Genomic DNA, 24,786 nt, shown 5'->3' on the forward strand with positions numbered 1-24,786 from the left:
CAGTTCCCAAACCAGACAGTGATACAGCAGCTCAGGATGCTCTCAGTGGTCCCTCTGTAGAACGTAGTCAGGATGGGGGGAGGGAGGTGTGCTTTTATCAGCTGCTGGGCTTTCTTGGTGACAGAGGATCCGTCGGTGTTCAGTGGAGAGTGGTTGCTCTGTGCTCTCCTGAATTCAACAACCATCTCCTTACTTTTATCAAAATTCAATCTAACATGCTGATGGCTCTACACCAGGCAGTTAGCTGTTGCACATTCTCTCTGTATGCTGACTCATTGTTCTCGCTGATGAGACCCACCACGGTTGTGTCATTGGCAAACTTGATGATATTGCTACACAGTCATGAGTTAGCAAGGTGAACAGCAGTGGGCTGAGCACACAGCCCTGAGGGTCTCCAATGCTCAGTGTGGTGGTGCTGGACATGCTCTTCCCGATCTGGAGTGACTGAGGTCTTCCAGTCAGGAAATCTAGGATCCATTTGCAGCGGAAGGTGTTCAGTCCCAGCAGGCTCAGATTCCCAATCAGATGCTGAGGGATGATTGTGTTGAATGCTGAACTAAAGTCTGAATCCAAAGTGTGTACGTTCAGTTCGAGACAACTTTTTTGCAATCGAGAATAACGGAAAGTACATAACATTATTTTTTTCATTAACACAGAAAAAAGTTAGCTTTATATTGTAGCTACAGTACCTACTATCATGTGTGCTGATAATTGATCACATTGCGGTAAAGTAAAAATGTATTAAACATGGGTATACTTATGGTACATTATCAAAGGTGCTAACAGTAACCCTGCCCCCAGCCCCTGACGCAAGCGGTTCTTAAGTGAAGACCTGCAATGTTTTGGTGCTACTTAAGAACCACTTTTCCTGGTTCAGAGCCGGCACTTTGGGTCGAAAAAGAGAGAACTGATTTTAAATTAGGCTCTGGCTCCGAACCAGCACTCAAACTGCAGTTGGTGAAAAAGGGGCATTACTCATTCCTCTGCTTTCCATAGCAGTCCTCCACCACTTTCTACTCTCACTACAGATCTTAATGTCATCCACAAACATCATTGTCCACAGAGATTTCTGTCTGACTTTGTCAACCTGTCCATCACCTTATCCAACAAGAAGGTACTCAAAGCCTATCCATGATTAAGCCCCACCTCCACCATGAACTCCAATGTCTGACCTTCAGCACATCTCATTGCTGTCATACTCCTCTTATACTGTACATATCCTGAACTACTCTGACATACTTCTGCCACTCCTGACATCCTCATACAGTACCATAGTTCCTCTCTTGGCACCCTGTCATATGCTTTCTCTAAATCCACAAAGACACAGTGCTGCTACTTTCTACCATCTCTGTCCCCATAAACAATATCAGAGCAAAAATTGCATCAGTAGAGCTCTTTCTGGGCTTGAAGCCATACTGCTGCTGACAAATATCCACTTCCTTTCTTAGCCTAGCTTAAACTACTCTCTCATAGCATAATTGTGTGGCTTATCAACTTTATTTTTCTTTACATTTATAACATTATACCTATGTACCTCTGTACAACTCTGCACATCACCATTGTTCTTAAAGATTGTTACTAGAATACTTCTCCTCCATTGCTCAGGCATATTCTCACTCTCTAAAATCCTGTTGAATAATCTAGATAGAAACTCCACTGTGGTCTCTCCTAGACACTTCCATACTCCCACAGATATGCCAATAGCTTTTCCACTCTTGATTCGCCTCAGAACCTTCCTCATCCTTTCTAATCTACAATATTCCACAATAATCCACTTCCTCCCATATATCCCCACAGTATCTCAGTAGGATTTAGATCTGGGGTCTCATTTATAAAACTATGCTTAGGATCCCTACTAAATGTTTACGTACGCCCAAAAGCCAAAAATGGCGTACGCCAAAAAAAAATTCTGATTTATAAAACCGTGCGTACGCACACCTGTAAGCAATGTTCCCTTTATAAATCACAGATCACCCGCAGATGTGCGTACGTGAACCAGCCTCAAATCCCACCCTGTACATGCCCATTTTTAACCATAAATAGTCAATGCAAATCACTGCGCGGGCACGAGAGTGGACCTCGTTATATTGAGTTTTCCTCTGTGCTCTGCGTGTTTAAAAATGGGGTGAGGAGCCAGCGTCTCAGGGGTAGCCACTGTCGCCTGTAGGTCATAATTATATTTTATTTATATATAATTATATGTATTGTATAATTATATATAAAAGCAACATTGTTATAATGTTTATTTACATTTTCTACTTTTTAATATTGTTAAACTCACCAAGAAGCCAGCCATCACATACTGCGCCTGCATTTAGTCTGTTCCCTACACTGTTATGTGTCAAGATAAAGGAATCATGTGTTGAACCAGGCCAGCATGCCACAATGTTTGTGAGGGTCATGTTGGAGTCACATGACCCTCGACTGAGGGAACCTGAGGTATCGACTACCCATATTAAGTATACCATTCAAAACGACAGTTATTATGGCACTCAGGGACGGCTTTGATATACCAGGACCTATAGGGTGAGATGATAGATTCCAATAGAATTATTTCATATACAAAAATGTTTTAGACACAAAATTGAGGATTATTTATAGGTTTTTTTATATAAATAATTTACCTGTCTGCCAGTTCCCGCTGGAATCAGCCGGTTGCCAAAAACCCCAGAGTGGTGAGGGATTGCATGGGCCCGGTGTGTTGCCCTCTCTAATACTGGACCCAATTCAACACATAGATCTAAGAGCACATCTCTAATGAATCTAAATCGGCTTATTAGCCAATCATCATAATGGGTCAGGAAAATATCATGGTCCCTGAAAACTCGTTCTCTCCTTATTCAGCCATTGGCGTAATCCTCCAACAGTGCCAGCAGTGCCATCGTGAAGCATTACATACCCAGGTCATACCCGGGGCGAAAATTTAAGACTTTTTTAATTAAAAAAATTTAAATGTTAGTGAGCACATGCTTCTTCATAACGGTTTTGTAATGAACACCGTAATAGTTAGGACCGATGATGAGTAGCGATTGTGCTTCATGACTGTATTTGCAGACTTTGACATTTTATGATATATGTACATTAAGGAAAATGTTTCGTTTTCACACTGTGCTCTGCAGTTCTCTAATAAAAGGGTATTTCATGCTATTCTGTATCACATGTAGTCGCACCATCTCCTCCTGCGCTCCCGTTGTGGACAATGTGACTGTAAGGCAGCGCTAGGTATTTATTCATTCATTCTTCTTCTACCGCTTATCCGAACTACTCGGGTCACGGGGAGCCTGTGCCTATCCTCAGGCGTCATTGGGCATCAAGGCAGGATACACCCTGGACGGAGTAACGCTGATTATTATTATTATTATTTTATTTTTAATACATTTTGAATTACGTTTGGATTTTACTAGATGTATATAGCCTAAAACAATCGGCACAAATAACACTGTTGGATTTAACCTTCATGATAATGTGGATATAACGTATGAAATGGAGTGAAAATTAAATGTCATTAATTCTTATAATCGTTCTTCTCACATGAATTTTCTACAATCTAACTTCAGTTCACGACCTCACCATGTGTGTCGCCAATTCCCTTTGTCTCCAGATTGTGCATACGCACGTCTCAAAGTTTGTGTACACACATTTTCCCATCAAGTTTGTTTTTTATAGATCACAACCATTGCGCGAAAACTGGCGCACGCACGTTTCCAGCTCCGTTTTGTGCGTACGCACGCTTTATAAATGAGACCCCTGGGCTTTGAAATGGCAATCCATTTTTTACTTTTCAGCGAGTCCTTGGTGGATTTACTGCTATGTTTTTGTCATGCTGCAAGGTCCAGTTCCACTTCAGCTTAAATATTTTTGACAGACGGTCTCACATGTTCCTCATGCACCTTCTTATACAATGTAGTAAGAATTCATAGTGGATTCTATGATGGTGAGTTGGCCAGATTCTGCTGCAGCAGAGCATCCCCAAAAAGTTGGTATGAGGTTCTTTTGCTGAAATGGTGTATTTGGTTTATGTCAAACATGCCCTCTGTTATAGTTTCCAAATAATTACATTTTAGACTTATCTGTCCTAAGCACATTATTCCAAAAGTCTTGGCTTTTGTCTCTGTGTCCTCATACTTTCTTTCTGAGGGCCTCAGAGAGCTCTTTGGATCTTATCATTGTGATACCTCTCACTTCAATAATTAAGAGCAAAACAAACAAAATATCTAGGCTTAAATAAGGCAAGCCTATATAAAAATGCTTTGTAACGATGTTCTGTCCATACATTTTACTCACAAGAAATTAGATATTTTTTTTTATTTCATTTTAAAGCTAATTTTAAAATTACCTTTCTCTGGTTTTATTTGTTTAGTTGAATGTTTAAATATTACAATATTGTTAAAATGAATCTAAAATGTTTAAATATTTAAAAAAAATAAAAATAGGCTTTCATGGAGTGTCCTAATTTTTTCACATGACTGTATGCTTTGTGTATATATATTACACACACACAGTACACACAGTGGTGTGAAAGAGTTTGCTCCCTTCCTGATTTTTTAATGTTTTAATTTTAATGTTAATTTTAATGTTTTAAACTACTTTAATGTTTCAGATCAAACAAATTAAAATATTAGTCAAAGATAACACAAGTAAACACAACATGCAGTTTTTAAATGAAGGCTAAAATAAAATCAAGGGAAAACAAAATCCAAACCTACATGGCCCTGTGTGAAAAAGTACTTGCCCCCTAAACCTAATTACTGGTTGGACCACCCTTAGCAGAAAGAACTGCAATCAAGCGTTTGCAATATATAATGAGTCTGTTACAGCACTGTGGAGGAATTTTGGTCCAATCATCTTTGCAGAATTGTTGTAACTCAGCCACATTAGGGGCATCTCAATAGGATTCAGGTCAGGAGTTTGACTAGGCCACTCCAGAGTCTTAATTTTGTTTTTCTTCATCCATTCAGAGGCGGACTTGCTGGTGTGTTTTGGATCATTGTCCTGCTGCAGAACCCAAGTTCGCTTCAGCTTGGGGTCACAAACAGATGGCCGCACATTGTCCTTCAGGAATTTTTGGTAGACAGCAGAATTCATGGTTCCATTTATCACAGCAAGTCTTCCAGGCCCTGAAGCAGCAAAACAGCCCCAGACCATCACACTACCAGCACCATATTTTACTGTTGGTATGATGTTCTTTTTCTGAAATGCAGTGTTACTTTTCCACCAAATGTAATGGGACACACACCATCCAAAAAGTTCAACTTTTGTCTCGTCAGTCCACAGAGTATCTTCCCAAAAGTCTTGGTGATCATCAAGATGTCTTTTGACAAATCTGAGACAAGCCTTTGTTCTTTTTGTTCAGCAGTGGTTTTCATCTTGGAACTCTGCCATGCAGGCCATTTTTGCCCAGTCTATTTCTTATGGTGGAGTCATGAACACTGACCTTAACTGAGGCCTGCAGTTCTTTGGATGTTGTTGTGGGGTCTTTTGTGACATCTTGGATGAGTCGTCGCTGTGCTCTTGGTTTAATTTTGGTCGGCCGGCCACTCCTGGGAAGGTTCATTACTATTCTATGTTTTCGCATTTCGCATTGAGACTGATAGATCTCAATTACTTTCTCTCTCATTTGTTCTTGAATTTCTTTGGATCTCGGCATGATGTGTAGCTTTTGAGGATCTTTTGGTCTACTTCACTTTGCCAGTCAGGTCTTATTTAAATGATTTCTTGATTGTGAACAGGTGTGGCAGTAATCAGGTGTGGGTGTGGCTAAAGAAATTTAACTCAGGTGTGAAAAACCACAGTTATGTTTGAATGGTGGGGCATACACTTTTTCACACAGGATCATGTGGGTTTGGATTTTGTTTTCCCTTAATAATAAAAACCTTCATTTAAAAACTGCATGTTGTGTTTACTTATCTTTGAGTTATATTTAAATTTGTTTGATGATCTGAAACATTAAAGTGTGACAAACATGCAAAAAAAAACATCAGGAAGGGGCAAACACTTTTTCTCACCACTGTATGTTGGCACGTTCAACGGTGGACTCCATATCTCACTTTCATTTTTTTTCATCACTTATTGCACTGTTTATGGGACCATTTGGGTTATTTTCCGGGAGAAAAATAATGAGTTAGTTTGTTTGTTTTATTTATTTATTTTTTAAATTATGTATTTACAGTCCTGCTCACCATTGTTGTCACCCCTTCATTCTATGCAACCTGTGCAATATCTTCAGGAATAAATGAAAAATGTCCCAAAATTTTATCATCGTGATTTTATGAATGAAGGTCCAAAGTTTTTAAACAAAGAACATTGTTTTTCAACTTGCATGTAGTAATTTAAAAGAAGAAACGGGAAAAAACAGCATGGGCAGCATAAAAGCCACCATTCCTTAATATTTGGTTGCACACCCTTTCACAGCAATGACAGCCTCCAAACGTTTCTTGTAGCCATCTACATGCTTCTTGCATTTCTCTGCTGTTGTTTTCTCCTGCTCTTCCTTTGCAATTTGTTCAAGCTTTTGCAGGTTACTTTTTCCAATGGCATATTTCACCTCACTCCAAAGATTTTCAAAGGATTGAGTTCAAAACTCATTGCTGACCATTTTAAAACAGCCCATTTTCCTTTTAAACCATTCCAAACCATACCATGTGTTTTTTGGGTCTTTGTCTTGCTGAAGGAACCACGATCTTCGACTCAAACCAAGATTTCTTACGCTAGGTAGGACATTTCGCAAATCTCTTGGTAATTATCTAATTTCATGATTCTATGACTCAAGTAACAGACGCAGCAAAGCAGCCGCACAGCATTATGGATCCTTCACCATGCTTATCTGGTAGGCTGTTCTTTACCTTATAAGCTTCATTGCATCATCTGTAAACAAACTGCATTGCCAAAAAGCTCTATTTTTGTTTCATCTGTCCACAGAACATTTTCCCAGAAGAATTGTGATTTGTCCAGGTACTCTTTGGCGAAGACCAGTTGTTCCTTTTTAAATCTTTTCTTCAGCAATGGTGTTTTCCTTGGCCTTTGCCCAAGAAACCCTGCTTGGTGTAGTGTGCAGCGTATCGTACTTGTTGAAACCATGACTGTCTTTGGATGTTAGACGTTGGTTTTCCACCATTCGCACCAACAATCAAAGAGTTCTCTCATCAATTTTCCTCTTTCCCCCTATGTCCAGGGAGGTTCTTTACAGTTCCATGCTTGGCAAACATCTTAATAACATTGTGTACTGTTGAAACAGGGATACCAAGGTCTTTGGAGATTGCCTCAAACCCTTTGGAGGTCTTGTGTTTGCTAATAATAGCACTTCTGATGTCCTCAGACAGCTCCTTTGTTTTCACCATTATAACAAAGGAACAGTGAGCATTGTGGCTTTTTAAAACACTGCAGTCATCATTCATTGGATAATTTATGTCACATGGGACTGACGATTTATCACAGGTGATTCTCATTTGTGTTTTACCACAGGTAGAATAATGTATTTCCATACTAATTAATATTAAAGGGTGCCGATACCAGTGTCATAGCAAGCTTTAAGTTTTCCTATTTTTTTCTTGTATTGTTTTTTTTTAATTGTTGTGTATCAGCTCTTTTGTATCAAACTCAAGTTCTCTGTAGAAAAAAGCTTTCATTTGATAATTTTTTTCAAGAGATATTCCACATTATCTACATAATCATAAGCGTACCAATAATAGTGAGCAGGACTGTATTTATGAATTTATTTATTTGTTTGCTTGTTTTGTACACTGAAAAACATTATAAATGCAACAGTTTTGTTTCTGCTCTATTTTTCATGAGCTGAACTCAAAGATCAAAGACTTTTTCTATGTACACAAAAGGTCTCTCATATATTGTTCACAAATCTGTCTAAATCTGTGTTAGTGAGCACTTCTCCTTTGCTGAGATAATCCATCCACCTCACAGATGTGGCATATCAAGATGCTGATCCAGAGCATCAGAATCTTGATATGCAAAAAAAAAACAAAACAAAAAAAGTGTTGCGTTTATAATTTTGGCCAGTACTTTTTCTGTATGAATTATGATTAATGGAAAGTCTTTATATTTCTCAAGGATAGTAAGACAATTGTGTGTTTGTGTCTGTGTGTTCATGTGTATGTGTTGTCCTTTATCTTTGTGTCTTTGCTGTGCGTGATGGTGACATTAAAGATAAATAATTGCATTTGCTGTGCTTTTTTAGTGGTAATTTTTAATTATGTCATATCGTACCTCGAAAAAAGCCCTTTGTTGATCTGTCACATAAAGTTAATTAAAAAGCTACTTCAACAGTTACAAGTCTGGCTTGTTATTGGTACCGTTCTACTATAGTGAAAATTCATTCACCATTTTGGACTAAAATTGTAGCAACAGCGATGAATAATAGTGAGTGGTGCTAACAACAAGCTAGCAATTACTTTAATTTGTGCATGACCATACCAATTTGATGTCATTATTTTTTTAAGGAACCACACTTTACAGGTTATGACATTAAAAACAACATTTATGTAATTTCAATTATATGATTATCCATTTTAAACTAAAGAAACATAAGAGGTGCATAAGATGACTCTGCTTACCCACAAGTCTTTGTGTCCTAATTTAGAATTCAAATTCAATTTATTTGTATTGCGCTTAAAAAAAAGGATCTAAATGAATATATAAAAGTATAGGGATTTAAAGGTTTAAAGGGAACCCATTCTCATTTGGGTGACAGTGGACAGTAAATAATGTAAATTCAAATGATGTCCTTTCTACAACAGTTATAATGGTGCAACCGAGAGCTCCTGAGGAACTAATGGGTCATCGCAAACTCTGAGTTCAGCACAGACCTGATTGCTGATAAATGTCAGACCATACAGCTGACTGACAGCTTAGAGACTGAGCCAGTGTTAATGGTGGTTTTCTTTGTTGACAAACAGATTGCTGTTTGTTCCTTTTCTCATTCTCTTTCTGTCTCTCACCCTAATTCCTTCTTTCTGCTATTCTTTCCACCCTAGTCTCAATGTTCTCTATTGTTCAATGCTGAAGTTGCCAAGGATACAGGAATATAGGAGATACTCTACATGATGATTCATTATACTGTAGATTCTAAGAGGAATTGGACACACAAACACACTGACACTGTGTGATTATAATTTTGCACCTGTTGTGTTTGTGTATATGTATTATCCATAACAAAATCCTACATATAATACAAACACTGAAAAAATGTGTGTGAATACAAGGTGCTGGAATTTCACCCTGATGGTACACGAGTCTACCCTGGAGGACCATGGACACTCACCCTGATGTTTACCATCTACAAACAGTGATCACATTAAAGATTTAACCAAGTTTTTGTTTGTACATTAATTGATCTACAGGCATTTATGCTATAAATGAATTTAAAAGTTAAGAAGGGGAAAAAACAGTTCACAATGTTCACAGTTCACAATGTGTACATCTATACTGATTTGACATTGTAAACAGTCTAGTAACGTAATTGTGAAGACAGCTACAGGTTCACAAGTTAAGTTAAGAAGCTTTTATTGCCATTTCAACCATATATAGCTGAGGCAGTACATAGTGACATGAAACAATGTTTCTCTAGGACCATGGTGCTACATAAAAGGAAAAAGGTAATGAGGTATTCTCTGTGTTTTTTTACTGGTTGGAGGCAGGGAATTAGAAGCAACATTGCCTTGAAGGCAGGGGATGGATGGATGGTTGGTTAAATTGTAGTTGTGGGAACAGTGCCGTTATTTGGCAAGGTTTTACAGATTTGTTCATATGCATTTAATTTGCTCCGAATATGCTCTGAGCTGCTTTTCTCTTTCTGTTTCTCTCTCTCGCACACCATGTTGCCCCACCACCCACAAACCCCATCTTCTATTTCTAGATCAGTTAATATTAGTCACATTAACCTTGTATAAAGTTAGATTTGGAGTCTAGAACATTGCACATGCAAACACTCTCGCACATGCAGTATTATTTGCTTTTGTAATGAAAGTCAGTTGCAGCATTGTTTATGAACATTTTACCTGTTTTCTTTTTTTTTCTTTTTTTTTAATATATATAGCTGATGAGATCTAGCTGCCATGGTGCTTCGTTGACCAATTGGTGAACTAGAAAATGTGTATGTAGTATTGTCGCCATGAAAGTGACAATTGTTAAACATAATAATAGGCAGTGGCCTTTATTTTTAATGTAAGAGGAATTAACAGAGTATGACTAAAATAAACAAAATGGAAATAATTTGAAATGAAAAACTCATTTTCCATATAAGAGGTAGTTTAAATGAAAGATTTAACTCTCTTTCCATGGAAGTCTTCATGTGTCCTCCCATTATAGACTGAGCCAGTGGTAATGACAATGTCTCTCTATTGACAAACAAGCTGCTGATGTCCTCTTTTTCTTTCTGTCTCACTCCCTAATTCTCTTTTTCTGCTGTTGTTCTACCCTGGTCTCCATGTTGTTTATTGTTTGTTGCAGATATTGCAAAGAATATAGGAATATAGGATATACTTTACATCTCCTCCTAGTGGTCCATTGGCAGGATCCCATGCTCTCATGGAAATGGGAGGGTTGCATTAGGAAGGGCATCCGGTGTAAAACCTGTGCCAAATTAAATATGCGGACCAGATGATTCGCTGTTGCGACCCTGAACCGGGAGCTGCCAAGAGAGCAATAATATTAGAGATACACTATAAATTATATGGATGGATGGATGGATGGAGGATAGATGGCTCAGATTTGTTTTATTTATCTACATTTTTTTTGTAATTATTATTATTATAAACAATTAAGCTACAGGCCTGCTCTGCAAAGATGCATGAACTGGCTAGGTTATCTTGAGCTCTCCATTTCCCCAAACCAAACCCCTACAATGTTTCATCAAACTCTCTGCTATTAATGGCACCTCCCTTTATTTACTCTTGCTGCCTCTTTCTTGCATTTGGGGATTTGCTTTGTTGGGGTCTATTTATATATATATATATATATATATATATATATATATATATATATATATATATATATATATATATATATATATATATATATATATCACACAGTATATTGCTTCTGCCTACCTCTCCATGGAGGTTGTGACCTAGCTCAGAGAGAGATAGAGGGAGTGAGAGAGAAATAATTTCTTTTTTACTTACAATCCTCCCTCCTCTCACTTCACTCTGTGATTTTTATCCCTCCCTCCCACACTGCTTTTAAATTGCCTTTGAATTCTTGAGCATTTTCAGTTTCACTCCCTTCTGCATTGGAAATTACTTCTTACCCTTTCAAAGTTTGTGTGCAAGTAAGACCTTCCCTCCCTCTTTTGTGGACAGTGTACATGCACATTTACTTCAAAACACGAATCTCACTCTCTCTCACACACACACACACACACACACACACACACACAGAGATACACATGTAGACAGATAAGATGTAAGAGTGGAAATGATTAAACTGCCCTAGTGATCAGACAGGCATGCTTGGTGTGGACAAAAAACCCTGTAGACCCCTATTATTCATTTGTTTGTTTATTTATTTTTAAAAACCTTGTACATAAGATGGAAACAACGAAGATATCTTTTGTGTGTGTGTGTGTGTGTGTGTGTGTGTGTGTGTGAGAGAGAGGAAGAGTGAATCTAAGGAAAGTGCACACTGTACTAGCAAATAATCAGCCACACTATTAAGCATTAAAAATCCTCTCACAGACACAAACATAATACACACTTGCTTATTTGTTATTCACATATATGTGCTGACATACACATTCACACTACAGAATACATACAGTTTCTGGAGGGCACCCACACACGGTACACACACACACACACACACACACACACACACACACACACACACAAAACCATTGCCATGAGTCCGCCTATTTGTGTCTATTCTTAAAAGGGTGTTTTATTTAGCATAAATGTTGAAGCCAAGTGTGCCTGGCTGCCATGGTAACCAAATTAAACTGAGAATTTCTTTGCAAGGAGGCATCAAAATTATTCAGACCTCTCTTATGAGGGAGAGATATAACAATGGTCTTCTTTATTCTTTTAACTACTATTGTCATATGACTGTGCGGCATGATAATGAAACCATTGCTCATTTAACCATTAAATATAATACTGATGAACATTGGATAATAGTCTTAAAAAATACTAGGATAATAGAGGATAATAATACTTAAAAAATAGTCAATTTTTAAAAGGTGTGCTTTATTTACATTCCAGATAATTCATATAAGTAGACAATATTAATAAATTATTTTATAAAGTTTTTGCATACTAGCTGTTGAATTTATTTATTTATTTATTTACAGTATTTATAGTAGTAGATCTGTTTTACTGAGTGACTTGAATGCCCCTTACCCACAGAGGATGGTTGCACTCCTTGAATTTAATGAATTCTTCCAATCCTTCAGCTTAACTCCCCCATTTCTAAATTAATTAACTGTCCATGCTTGTGTATGCCTGAATGTGTGTGCACATGTGTATATGAGTGAGCTTGTTTGTTATTGCTTCTTGTTCTCTGTTTTTTTAAAAGCTGGCGCATCTAGAGAAGTTCCATGAGTACCATTTCAAACAGATTTTTACACAGGTAGTGAGAATAAATTAACTAATGGAAGAAATTTGTTGCTTCAAAATGAATCGTTCGCTATATATTGAATTGAGATTAGGAAGATTTACTTCTATTTCTTGTTTTAAGATTCACACTTTAGAGCAAAAAATATTAATTATACTTACACAATACAGTAAATATTACAGTGTCATGTCTGAAATTAGACTTCGCAAAAACAGTTAAAATGTGAAAATTCACAAAAAAAGGTTTTGCCCACCCTCTATTTGTACAGAAGCATTTGGTTTGCTTTGGTTTTTCACAATATTTTCTCAATGGAACTTCATTTCTGACATATTAAATTAACATTGTGTTTTTCATAAAGGATTTCTAAAAACAGATCTATATGCAGCCATACAGTATATAAGGGTGTCTTCTAAATGTTGTAAATGTTTATTCTTTTTTATTTAAAAAAAACATTTGAATAATATACTTTAATATACAAAATCCATTAATGATTGCAAATTATAAAGTATCTTAAGTCAAGGTTTTCATTAGTTAGTCATCTTATGCATACATTTGTACTCACTTAGGAGTATGAAGGAATGTTTTTCCATTTCCATAAATAGCTTTTTGTGTACATTACTGGTATAGGAATATTTGTATTTGTTTCCAGCTTATGTGTAAGCAGCAACAGTGTTTTGTTTTGTTTAGGCCAAATGTAGTTTTAGGCCAAATTAATTTGTTCTCTGCTCTCACCACCTCTCAACACCACCTGTGTTTGTACATTCTTGCAAAATGTCTAATTGTTTGTAATATAATTTATAATTAAAATAACCTGTGTGAAGTATACATGAAATAGATTTACTTGGTTATTAATCCAGTGTACTAATTATACAGATTAATATATCTTAGATTGGCGTTGTGATGATAGGGACATTAATCATGTATTATGATCTAGACACAGACTTTTTTGTGTTATTTTAGTGAAGATGTGGAGCATTTCTTTCATTTAGTGCCCGTTTGATATTGATAAAATTGTAAGATGATTAAAAGTGTTGCATAACTTTAACTAATAGTTATGTTTTAGTTAACTATTAGTTAACTATTAGTTATGTTTCAGCAACCAGAGCAAGCATGAATTTCAGGCAAATATGAAATAACAAATTAAATGATTATTTTGACCAGGGCAATAAATTAAAAAAAATGTTAAAACACAAGTAGTACAACTGATATCAATGCATTTAAGCTAACATCCCGTTTAGGAAACAAATTACAGGTCATTCATAATCTGCAGAAACTGAACTGTTTTGAATTTTGAATAAAAGCTCCAAATCAAAAAGTATCTAGAATTTCTTTATGGCCAATATATGCTAATTAATTATTGAATGGTGGCGTTAATTTATTTAGTCATATTAGTTTAGTCATATACCTTGAACAGATTTTTTATTTTGGTGAGAACCAAATGATCCAAGTATGAGTGTCCTTTTTTAATGATTTTTTTCTTTTATTGTTTTTATTATTATTATTATTATTTTCCTTTCCCTTTCTTCTACTGGCTAGTGTTTATATGGCAGCCCATTGAACCTGACATGACCAAATTTGTGCCAGGTGCCGACAGTGTTTTAGCGCCACCATCAGGAAAAATTTGGGCCTAATTTCGAAGTATGTTTTTGGTTATCTTTTGAACCATGTCAAAAAGCCAGGGACCACTGGATGGTTGAAACTAGATCCTTTAATTTTTGTCCAATCATAAACAAATTGGGCAAGTATCCTTTGAGAAAAGTATACAGAGTATATTTTATATACTCCAAACAGTTTTCCTGTAATAATCATATATATATATATATATATATATATATATATATATATATATATATATATATATATATATATATATATTACAGTAAAGTTACCAAACAGGAAGTGAAACTATCTCACAGCAAGACGTAGTAGGCAAGTTTCTTACTAGCACCCCCTACTGTTCAAAAGTTACAATAACACTAACATTAAGATTACAGAAGTAGTGGCAGCTGCAGCAGTAATGTCACCGTGCTTTCCATTTATTCATCTAGGTCTTTCATCATACTGTCATACTCATTCTGAAAATTCCACCACTGCCTCTGATCAAATCATACACATCATGAGTGAATTTACAAATCACTCTTGAATCCCTTCCCCAACTTTTGTGGTGGTGGTGATGATGATTATTATTATTATTATTAGTAGTAGTAGTAGTAGTGGTATTAATAATAAGCTGATATTCTACACTAAAACAAATCATTCAGACAAACATAAGTCATAAAGATGTGAAACATCAATAATTTTCCAACTTCAATTCAGTTTATTTGTAGAGCACTTTTAACAAGTAACATTGTCTCAAAGCAGTCTTACAGAAGCATATAATAAAATCAGACTAAAATCAGAATAAAAATTGTAAAGTTTAAAATGAAATGACTATTCATCTCTAACATCTATCCATTAAATCTATCCCCAGTGAGCAAGCCTGTAGCGATGGAAAAACTCCCTCAGATAATATGAGGAAAAAACCTTGAGAGGAGCCATAGGGAGCACATCCTCATTTGGGTGACATAACATTATTTATCTACATTATTTATAAAGAAATATTATTTCGACAATGATTTATAGTAGAGTGGAATTGTAAAACCAAAAGCTCATGAGGAGTTTATCGCATACTTAACCATACATAATTATTCCTGCCGAAGTCTTCAAAAGTTTACTTGTGAAGACTCTAGCACAAAGCTGACCGAAACAATGGCAGTTCAAGGATGGTGTCTCCAAGTGGTTTTGTCCACAGCAAGGAGACTCCACGAGTAGGATGTCAGGATGGAAGAATAATGATAATACATTTTATTTATAGGTGCCTTTGCACGTCTGAATAACTAGGTTTCGAGTCGTGTTTTGAATGTGGTGAGAGTTTGTGTTCCGGATGTTTTGCAGGTGAAAATTCCAAAGATGAGAATCAGTGCAACTAAATGGTTTAGCACCCATGGTGGTTAAGTGGGCAGGGGGTGTGATGAGGAGCCTTGCTGAGGAAGAGCCGAGAGTACAGGAGGGAGCATAGAACTGTATAGAATTTGAGAGATGTGGTGGAGCAGAAGATGAGATGTGATGAGAAGAATCTACAGTGTGTAACAGGGAGCCATTGGAGTTGTTGAAGGGAGGGGTAATGTGATGCATGATGTGAGTTTGGGTTATTAAACAGGCAGCAGAGTTCTGAATAAGTTGAAGTTTGTTAAGAAGCATATGAGGTAGTCCAGATAAAAGTGATTTACAAAAATCAATGCAGGAAGTGAACCGAGGTTATACTATACAGTAATCCCTCACCACTTCGCGGTTCAAGTTTCAGGGCCTCAGTGCATCGCTGATTTTTCAAAAATATTCATCAAAAAATAAAAAAAAAACAATTTTTCAGGATGCCAGACAAAGAGAGAAACTCTCTCAGAGGCTTTGTACATACCCACAGGCATTTAGACAAGGCACATGATTGGTTCCCGGTGCGAGATCTGAGCTGATTGGCTGCGCATCATTGCATCCTCTCCCAGCTTCTTTCCTTGTTGTATCTCGCCACTCTCGTATTGTGTTCGAAATTAACTTTTCGTTAAGCCCTTACAATGCCTCCTAAGCGCCGGGATCACTGTATTGCCCGCAAATGCAACCTGGGAGAAAGATAGATAAAGAACAGAAGAGAGCAAAGGACAGAACCTTGGAGGACACCACTACTGAAGAAGAAGCAGTCACACTGGGAACTTGTGATTGGCATGAATGGCTTGACTTACATAGTGAGAGGGAGAGAGAGAGAGAGAGAGAGAGAGAGAGAATTATTAAGTATGCTTGTAATCAAGTCATGGTTAAAGACAAAGCACCTTATGTGCAAAGTGCAGACAGGGACTCTGGCAAGACTAGCTTTGAAATCATAACTAAAAAGGAGCCATAAGGTGACACAGACATGACTATAAAGCATCCCACCATTCCACAGTCAGCAAACCTGAGCGACTTGCGAGGGTGGTAAGGTGACAGCATCCAAACATCTCAGTTCACCAAACACTCCAACATTCCAGCCCAAACTACCCTCAATCCAATGGCATGGCCCAACGAGCCATAAAGACTGCTAAATCCATGCTGAAAGCAGCTGCTCAAACAGGCACTGATCCTAATCTTGCCTTATTGCCTTATTATTCATAAAACGTCTGTTACTGGTCTTAAATACTCTCCAGCTCAGATTCTAATGGGTAGAGTTTTACATTCCACTTTAGATGCAAGCAAAGCTGTTCTGAGGTCTTTAACGCCTAAGCATGTCCATGTGGCACTGCACCATCGGAAATTGCAGCAAAAGAAATGGTATGACAGAACAGCAGCTCCAATCCTGTTGGGACATAGAGTATATATGAGAATAAATAACAAATGGCAGCCAACTACAATTGTCAGCACCAACCTTACCGTCCAAGGTACAGTACTGAATGTACAAGGGCTGGAAGAATCATAAAAAAACCTGCACCGTTTAAAGATTATGTAGCGATTTTGGCTCGCAAAGCAAGGTAAATATTTATAAGTAACTATAACGTGTTATAGTGACTTCTAAATATTTTAACCTAAGTTGAAATTAACGGTAATGGAATTAACGTTACACTTATTTGGTCTGTTCGTCCGGTGAACAGGCCGTGTTACCTTTATTAATTCTATGAAGGCGGTATCTTCCTGGCCAAGAAAGATTCGCTTCCCTTTTACTTTATACCGTAATTTAAATTAAATTAACTTAATAGAGCATGTAGTTCAGACCAGATGTTGCAGGTACCTCAATTTGTGAACGATACTCAGAGACAATCACTTGTGGTGCAAAAATATGACATTTAATGAATGAAACAAACACAACATAAAACTAACTACACAAACAAACAAAAGAAATAGGGAAAACGAAGATGAAAATAAAATAAAACAAAAGAAATTAAAATTGGGGAAAGGGAGGAAGAGACTGGAAAGAAAGGAAGAAAGGAAGGAAGAAAGAAAGGAAGGAAAGGAATGGCAAGCTTAGACTCAAAATTTAATCACACCCTAACTTGGAATTCGTCACAGAAACTTAAATTCACCTTAAGATTCAATGAAAGATTCCTACTTAAAATTACACATCTAAATTGGTTGGTAAAGGAAACGTTTACTTGCATTGGCTTACTGCACAAGAGTCCGGATGCAACAGAGAAATCTCTGAAAAGTCAGTTAGGGTGGGGTCAGACATTCTTCCAAGTTCTCCTGAAGATCAGAATAGTTGTCGTTCTTGGAGGTGAAGCTTGCTGGAACTTCTTTGAAGGAAGATGGAGTCGTCTTGAAGCTATTCCGAAAGTCTGACCACGGATTAGTGGTGTTTGTGACAATTTAAAGGTCGCGAACTCCACCCATCTTTGGGGAGATGACCAATACTTCGGTCAGGATTTTGGAGGGAAAAACTCCCTTTGTTTCAGGTGTCTGTGGGCGTGGTTTAGCTATCAAACTTTTAGATGACTTTAAAGTTTGATCCAGGGTGTATTAGGACGGTATGGTGCCTTTCGTGCTCAAATAAAATACACCATTGTTTGAAAAACGAGTAACCGATAACTTTGTGGTCATTTGGATACTAAACATGAAGGGTAATGACGGTATAAAGGCAGCGGTACATTACATACACAGATCAGTAATCGAAGGGTAACTGATGTTAATACGCTATTGTGTTCTTATAAAGGCAAAGAAACAAAAATGAAACATAAAACAAAATGCACTTTCATTAGGGAAGTAAAAAGAAAACGATAGCTTCATATACATTCTGACATCTGACCTTAAAGGGCCATACAGCATTAGAACAGGTATACATTAACATGCCATGATCAGTAATTGGAGTATAACTGATGTTAAATACAATGTTGTTTCTGACGCATGAATAAAATACACCCTTATCAGGAAATTAAGGAGTAAATAATTTTAAGTCAGGCAAGCCTTCCTTAAAAGAAGAAACCATTACCAAAAGGGTTATAAGAATGAGAATCTTAGAGTATCTTATCTTCGGGTTTTATTAGTAAAAGGAATGTCTCATTGTGTTTTGTGTGTGTGTGTGTGTGTGTGCGTGCGCGCGTGTGTGTTTGAGGGCCCCTATGAGTTCATTCGGAGAAGCCGCATGGGGTTATCTGGTCTTTGTGTAGGCTCCAGACATTCTGGAGCCAGGTGTGTGTGTAAAACTGGGTTGCTCATCGGTTAATTGAGGAGTAGCTGTTGAAATTTAGGGTGCCTGGGACATGAAATCTAAAATGACCTGTACCAGACGCTACAATTATGTGCTTAATTGAGTAGGCTAGATGAATGTTTATATCACATATTCATATCAAATCTTTACTTGTTCACTGATGATATTCAAAGCACAATTCCTTTGTTTCGTGTCTGGTTATATCTTGTTCAAAGATTAAGAATCAGGATCTAGTATATGCAGTGAATGGTTTATTCCAGATCATCCCTCGAGTTTCTGTGTAGTTGGTATGCTTCTGACATGTGTGTATACAGTACAGACCAAAAGTTTGGACACACCTTCCAAAAGTTGGTACACACCACCTTTTCAACAGGACAATGACCCCAAGCACACCTCCAGGCTGTGTAAGGGCTATTTGACCATGAAGGAGAGTGATGGGGTGCTGCGCCAGATGACCTGGCCTCCACAGTCACCGGACCTGAACCCAATCGAGATGGTTTGGGGTGAGCTGGACCGCAGAGTGAAGGCAAAAGGGCCAACAATTGCTAAGCATCTATGGGAACTCCTTCAAGACTGTTGAAGACCATTTCAGGTGACTACCTCTTGAAGCTCATCAAGAGAATGCCAAAAGTGTGCAAAGCAGTAATCAAAGCAAAAGGTGGCTACTTTGAAGAACCTAGAATATGCCATATTTTCAGTTGTTTCACACTTTTTTGTTATGTACGTATATAATTCCACGTGTTAATTCATAGTTTTGATGCCTTCAGTGTGAATCTACAATTTTCATAGTCATTAAAATAAAGAAAACTCTTTGAAGTAGTGATGGCCAGTTCGTGAACGAATCGTTCTTTTGAACCAGTTCTTTTTAGTGAACTGGATAAACCGGTTCACCAAATCGGACTGATTCGTTCTAAACAGTTCGCGACTTGAGTCAGCGCTGATCCACAAGTTACTAAAATTACTCACTTTCAGTCATGCCTGACAGTCGGTCTGACTCTAAATAAAGTAATATCCCGGAGTAGGAGTATATGTAACTCCTGTACACTGAACTGACATGTTGTGCTGAGAGAACTGTGAGCGCGAGCTGTTGATACTGCGCATGCGTGAATTACTGAACCGATACAGCGAATCATCAGTACATTGAACTGAGAACTGCTTGTTTCGGACACGTCCGAGAACCGATGAACTAGTACAGCGAATCATCAGTACACTGAACTGAGAACTGTTTCTTTCGGACACGTCCGAGAACCGATGAACTGTTGATACTGCGCATGCTTGAATAACTGAACTGGTACAGCGAATCATCAGTACACTGAACTGAGAACTGTTTCGGACGCGTCCGACATACTGTTGATGCTGCGCATGCGTAAACCTTCAGAGCAAATTATACATATTGGGATATGCATAGTAACTAGTCATAAGTTATTAAACATTTTTATAAAAAAAAAAATCAATATATGTCAGTTAATTTTACTATTGACTATTGTGCAGGTTAGTCTGTATTTTTATATGCCGCTTTTTGTAAATTGATGAAGATTAGTTTATTAACTTTATATCTTTAAGACAAGTAAAACATCCACGTTTGCACATAAATGCCTGTACTGCGTGTTTTAGTTGCAAAACTTAAATGTAAGAAATGTATTCAACTAAAGTTATGATTACAAAGAACTTTTCGAATGTGTTAAATTGATTGTATTAATATCTGCCGGCAGCGGGATAATGGAATTTGCGTCATTACGTCATTGTGAATGACGTCATTACGGCAGGACGTAAAAGAACTGGTGAACTGGATTTTTGAACTGGTTCATTAAATCGAACTGTCCGAAAGAACCGGTTCGCGGAAAAGAACCGAACTTCCCATCACTACTTTGAAGGAGACGGTGTGTCCAAACTTTTGGTCTGTACTGTATATGGCTGTAACTGGATGATGAAAAAAATGGTGCAGGTGTTAGTAAAGAAAAGCCAACACGAGGTTGCTTGTGTACGAGTCTATTATTAATAAAGGCGCAAAACCAGCAAGGTGATACAACCCTGATCAGAAGCCAGTAACAGGCAATTTACAACTTTAACCAGTGCTATGATGAGGCCTAAATCCTGACTGATACATTTCATGAATATTATTAATATGTAGGTATGAGCAATACTGCTGAGCTGCAACCATTTTTAGGGTCTTTGAGATAAAGGTGTGGTTTCATATTGGCCTATAGTTGGACAGTTGGCTTGGGTCAAGGTCAGTTTTTTTTTAATCAAAGTGTTGATAACCGATAGTTTAAAATAATTTGTCACATAGCCTGTGCAAGGTAAGAATTTATTGTCTTTAGAATGGGTTAGGTAGCTACTGGTAGTATCTGTTTAAATAAACATGTGGGTAAGGGATTCAGTATGCAGATTGATAATTTTGAAGAAGAAATCCGTGAAATTAATTCAGTCTCTTGAAGGGGAGTAAAAAAGTCAGTAAGTACTGATGAAAAACAGACATGTCATCTATGGTATTATCTATTAAATTCCATCCATCCATCCATCCATCTTCTACCGCTTATCCGGGGCTGGGTCGCGGGGGCAGCAGTCCAAGCAGGGACGCCCAGATTTCCCTCTCCCCAGACACTTCCTCCAGCTCTTTCGGGGGAATACCAAGGTGTTCCCATGCCAGCTGAGAGACATAGTCTCTCCAGCGTGTCCTAGGTCTTCCCCGGGGCCTCCTCCCGGTTGGACATGCCCGGAACACCTCCCCAGGGAGGCGTCCATGAGGCATCCAGAACAGATGCCCGAGCCACCTCAGCTGACTCCTCTCGATGTGGAGGAGCAGCGGCTCTACTCTGAGCTCCTCCCAAGTAACCGAGCTCCTCACCCTATCTTAAAGGGAGCGCCCAGCCACTCTACGGAGGAAACTCATCTCGGCCGCCTGTATCCGGGATCTTGTCTTTTCGGTTATGGCCCAAATCTCATGAACATAGGTGAGGGTAGGAACGTAGATCGACTGGTGAATAGAGAGCTTCGCATTGCAACTCAGCTCTTTCTTCACCACAACAGACCGGTATATCGACCTCATCACTGCAGAGGAAATCTATTAATAATATTACTAATAATTTTACAGAAAAATGTGTTCATGTGTGTATTTGCAATCCAGGTTTGTTTTATCCAACAAGTAATCTGACTGGCTTTTCTATATAGATTTCAAATTGAAAATTAAGAGATCTGTAATTCTAATATATTTAACAACCTTCATTCATTTTCTACCGCTTATCTGAATTTCTTGGGTCATGGGGAGCCAGGTGTCATCGGGCATCGAGGCAGGATACACACTGGACGGAGTGCCAACCCATCGCAGGGCACACACACACACACACACACACTCATTCACTCACACACTATGGACAATTTTCCAGAGATGCCAATCAACCTACCATGCATGTCTTTGGACCGGGGGAGGAAACCGGAGTACCCAGAGGAAACCCCCGAGGCACGGGGAGAACATGCAAACTCCACATACACAAGGCGGAGGCGGGAATCGAACCCCCAACCCTGGAGGTGTGAGGCGAACGTGCTAACCACTAAGCCACCGTGCCCCCCTAGAAATATTTTATATAATAAAATTAATTTATTACAAATAGAAAAATACATATATTTTTCTGCCTCATTTACATGTACCTAAATAATAGCTAGTTAGTTGTTTGTGGAAGTATCTTCATTCTACCATCAAGTTTCACATACAATTTGTGCATATTTATAACAAATATGGTTCAAAGGTTTTTAGATTTTAACTTTTTTTTACACTCTTGGAAATTCTGCAACACTCTTCGGTACACTTTGACTGTAACATTTGTATCTTTATCTCTTTTAATCCATTCACCAAATCAAACTTTCTTTTGTAGGAGCAGACGAGGCTGAGCCCAGTACAGATACCCGAGACCAACGAATTGACTTTTTCATGAAGCAGGAGGAATCTGGTGAGCCAGGCTTCCATGGGTCTTCATTGGCCAATGACAGGGCAGAGGTGGTTGGAGGAAGTCAGGAGCAAGGTGGTTCTGTGGCCAGCTTGCGGGCAGCACTAATGAGCAAGAACAGCCTGCTGTCGCTTGGGACAGAGATGTTTAGTGAAGAAAATACCCTGCTGTTTGATTACTTGCCCAAAGGAGGACACACTCTCTCCCGTAAGTTATAGCTTATCATTTTTTTATATAAGACACCTTCCTGGAGTCTGCACACTTTGTAGGCCTCAGACTTTCCATGGGTTACTGTAAGTCACCAAGTCTTGCACAATGTTGTGTTCATATAGGCTCCCTAGACTGCTTAATAGGCACATACATAAAGTTGTCAAGGATACAGACTTCAAATATTAACTCTTGAGTATATTTCTATAGGTTTTTAAATGATTTCCATTATGCCTATGTAGTTACAGTAGAGGGTTGGTTATCGGTAAATGTGGTAGAATGTGTTGTGACCATGGGCATAGTCTTGTAGAGAGTATGGTAGTCATAATTGTGGTCTTACATTAGTTGGTTCTTCTGTGAAAGTTAAGCTTAGCACATTTATATTACATTGAAAAACAAATATGATTTTACAGTCTCAGTAAATTTTGCTTTCTAACAATCCATTTATTAAGATATCAACACATTAAATGATCTATCTTCTGTCTACATGCACTAACCATTTGACTATTTAGGTGTAAATTACAGATGTGTCATTGAAGAATAAGGATTTTGAAAGGGCAGTTGTTGAAATATTTGGAGTGTGGTATATATGGTGTTATGTACATGTAGGGCATTTTTAATGGCCAAGTTATTAAAATGTTCAAGTGGAAACTTTTCCCCTCAGGATAATAGTTTCTTATTCTTTATAACTGATTATTGGTTTATGTTAAACGCTGGGTGGTCAAACCAAATTCTATTTTATTCAGTGACAGCATAACCATAAAACCTTTTGCTTTTGCTTCAGAGTCAAAGTATGCATTTTTTTTTTTTTTGATGACTCCTGGCATTGTCACCTGGTCATTCAGTTTATTCACGAGCAAATGGAATCATTTTTCCCAATTAGACTCACACATACATGGTTTTCTTAACTCTCCTGCAGACCTTTTCTGCAATCCTATGCAAATTAGGAGCGCAGAGTCTTGGGAACTTGACCTTGTCTGTTTTGACTGCTTATAAAAAATGAAGTATATATGATAGCCTTTTTTTTCTTCTACCTTTTTTGTTCTGAACTTGTTTCCAACATATTAACATATATTTTGCAAAGAAAATTGTGTAATATTTGGTATAATAAACCTCATTAATATACAAAAATGCCTCTTTTTTAGTAAAAAATAAATAAAAAACAGAATTTTTTAATTATTTTCACTATAGAGGCACAAAAGTTAATGCACAATTACAGGCTGGTATATTTCAAAGCCAGGAGATTGTTTTGAAACTATTTTGACCATTTTTAATGTCAGTAAATAATAAAACCTGTTTTTTTAGGTCAAATGGACTTGAATGCTTATAAATCAAAAAATTATACAATTATCACCATTCTGTGTGATCAGTTTACATTTGTGAACATTTTACACTTGTAATGTCTATTTTGCCTACCAGATGCCATCTGATCATAATTTCTTGTAAATAAAACGTCCTTTACACCTCTTATGCTTTTTATTATATTTAATGTATGAACAATAAACCTCAAGAAATTATGCCATGTTTTTGAGTAAAATAAGCAGAAATTATTAAATATTATAAACATCACCAGGTCAAAGCTGACTGATGCAACTAAATTCATAAATAAGAGAGAGGAAACAAATATGATTTGAATATGAAAACACAACGTGTGTGGGTGTGTCTGTGTGTGTTTGTGTGTAAAGCTTGTTGGTAGATCAGATTTTGCCCCTAGCTGGACAAATGCATATAACAAGTGTGAAATATTTATACAATTAGTAGCAATTCCCAGTGTGTGTGTGCGTGTGTGTGTGTAGTATAATTTTGGTAGAGCATATTTTGCCCTGTGCTATTCAAAGGCATATCAAAAGTGTGAAATATTTACAAATGTGT

The 24,786-nt window shown here is 37.5% G+C and overlaps 1 protein-coding gene across 5 annotated transcripts in view; it reads left to right on the forward strand.

Moving 5' to 3' along the window:
* zbtb46 (zinc finger and BTB domain containing 46) overlaps positions 1-24,786 on the forward strand; it is a 92,489-nt gene that overhangs the window by 52,319 nt on the left and 15,384 nt on the right. For all 5 annotated transcript variants that reach the window (XM_027145289.2, XM_027145287.2, XM_027145286.2 and 2 more), the window contains exon 3: positions 22,636-22,914. In XM_027145289.2, coding sequence (XP_027001090.1) covers positions 22,636-22,914 — 279 coding nt within the window. The remainder of the gene's footprint in view (positions 1-22,635; positions 22,915-24,786) is intronic.

Source organism: Tachysurus fulvidraco, chromosome 23 (genome assembly GCF_022655615.1).
Source record: "Tachysurus fulvidraco isolate hzauxx_2018 chromosome 23, HZAU_PFXX_2.0, whole genome shotgun sequence".
NCBI classification, from domain to species: Eukaryota; Metazoa; Chordata; class Actinopteri; order Siluriformes; family Bagridae; genus Tachysurus; species Tachysurus fulvidraco.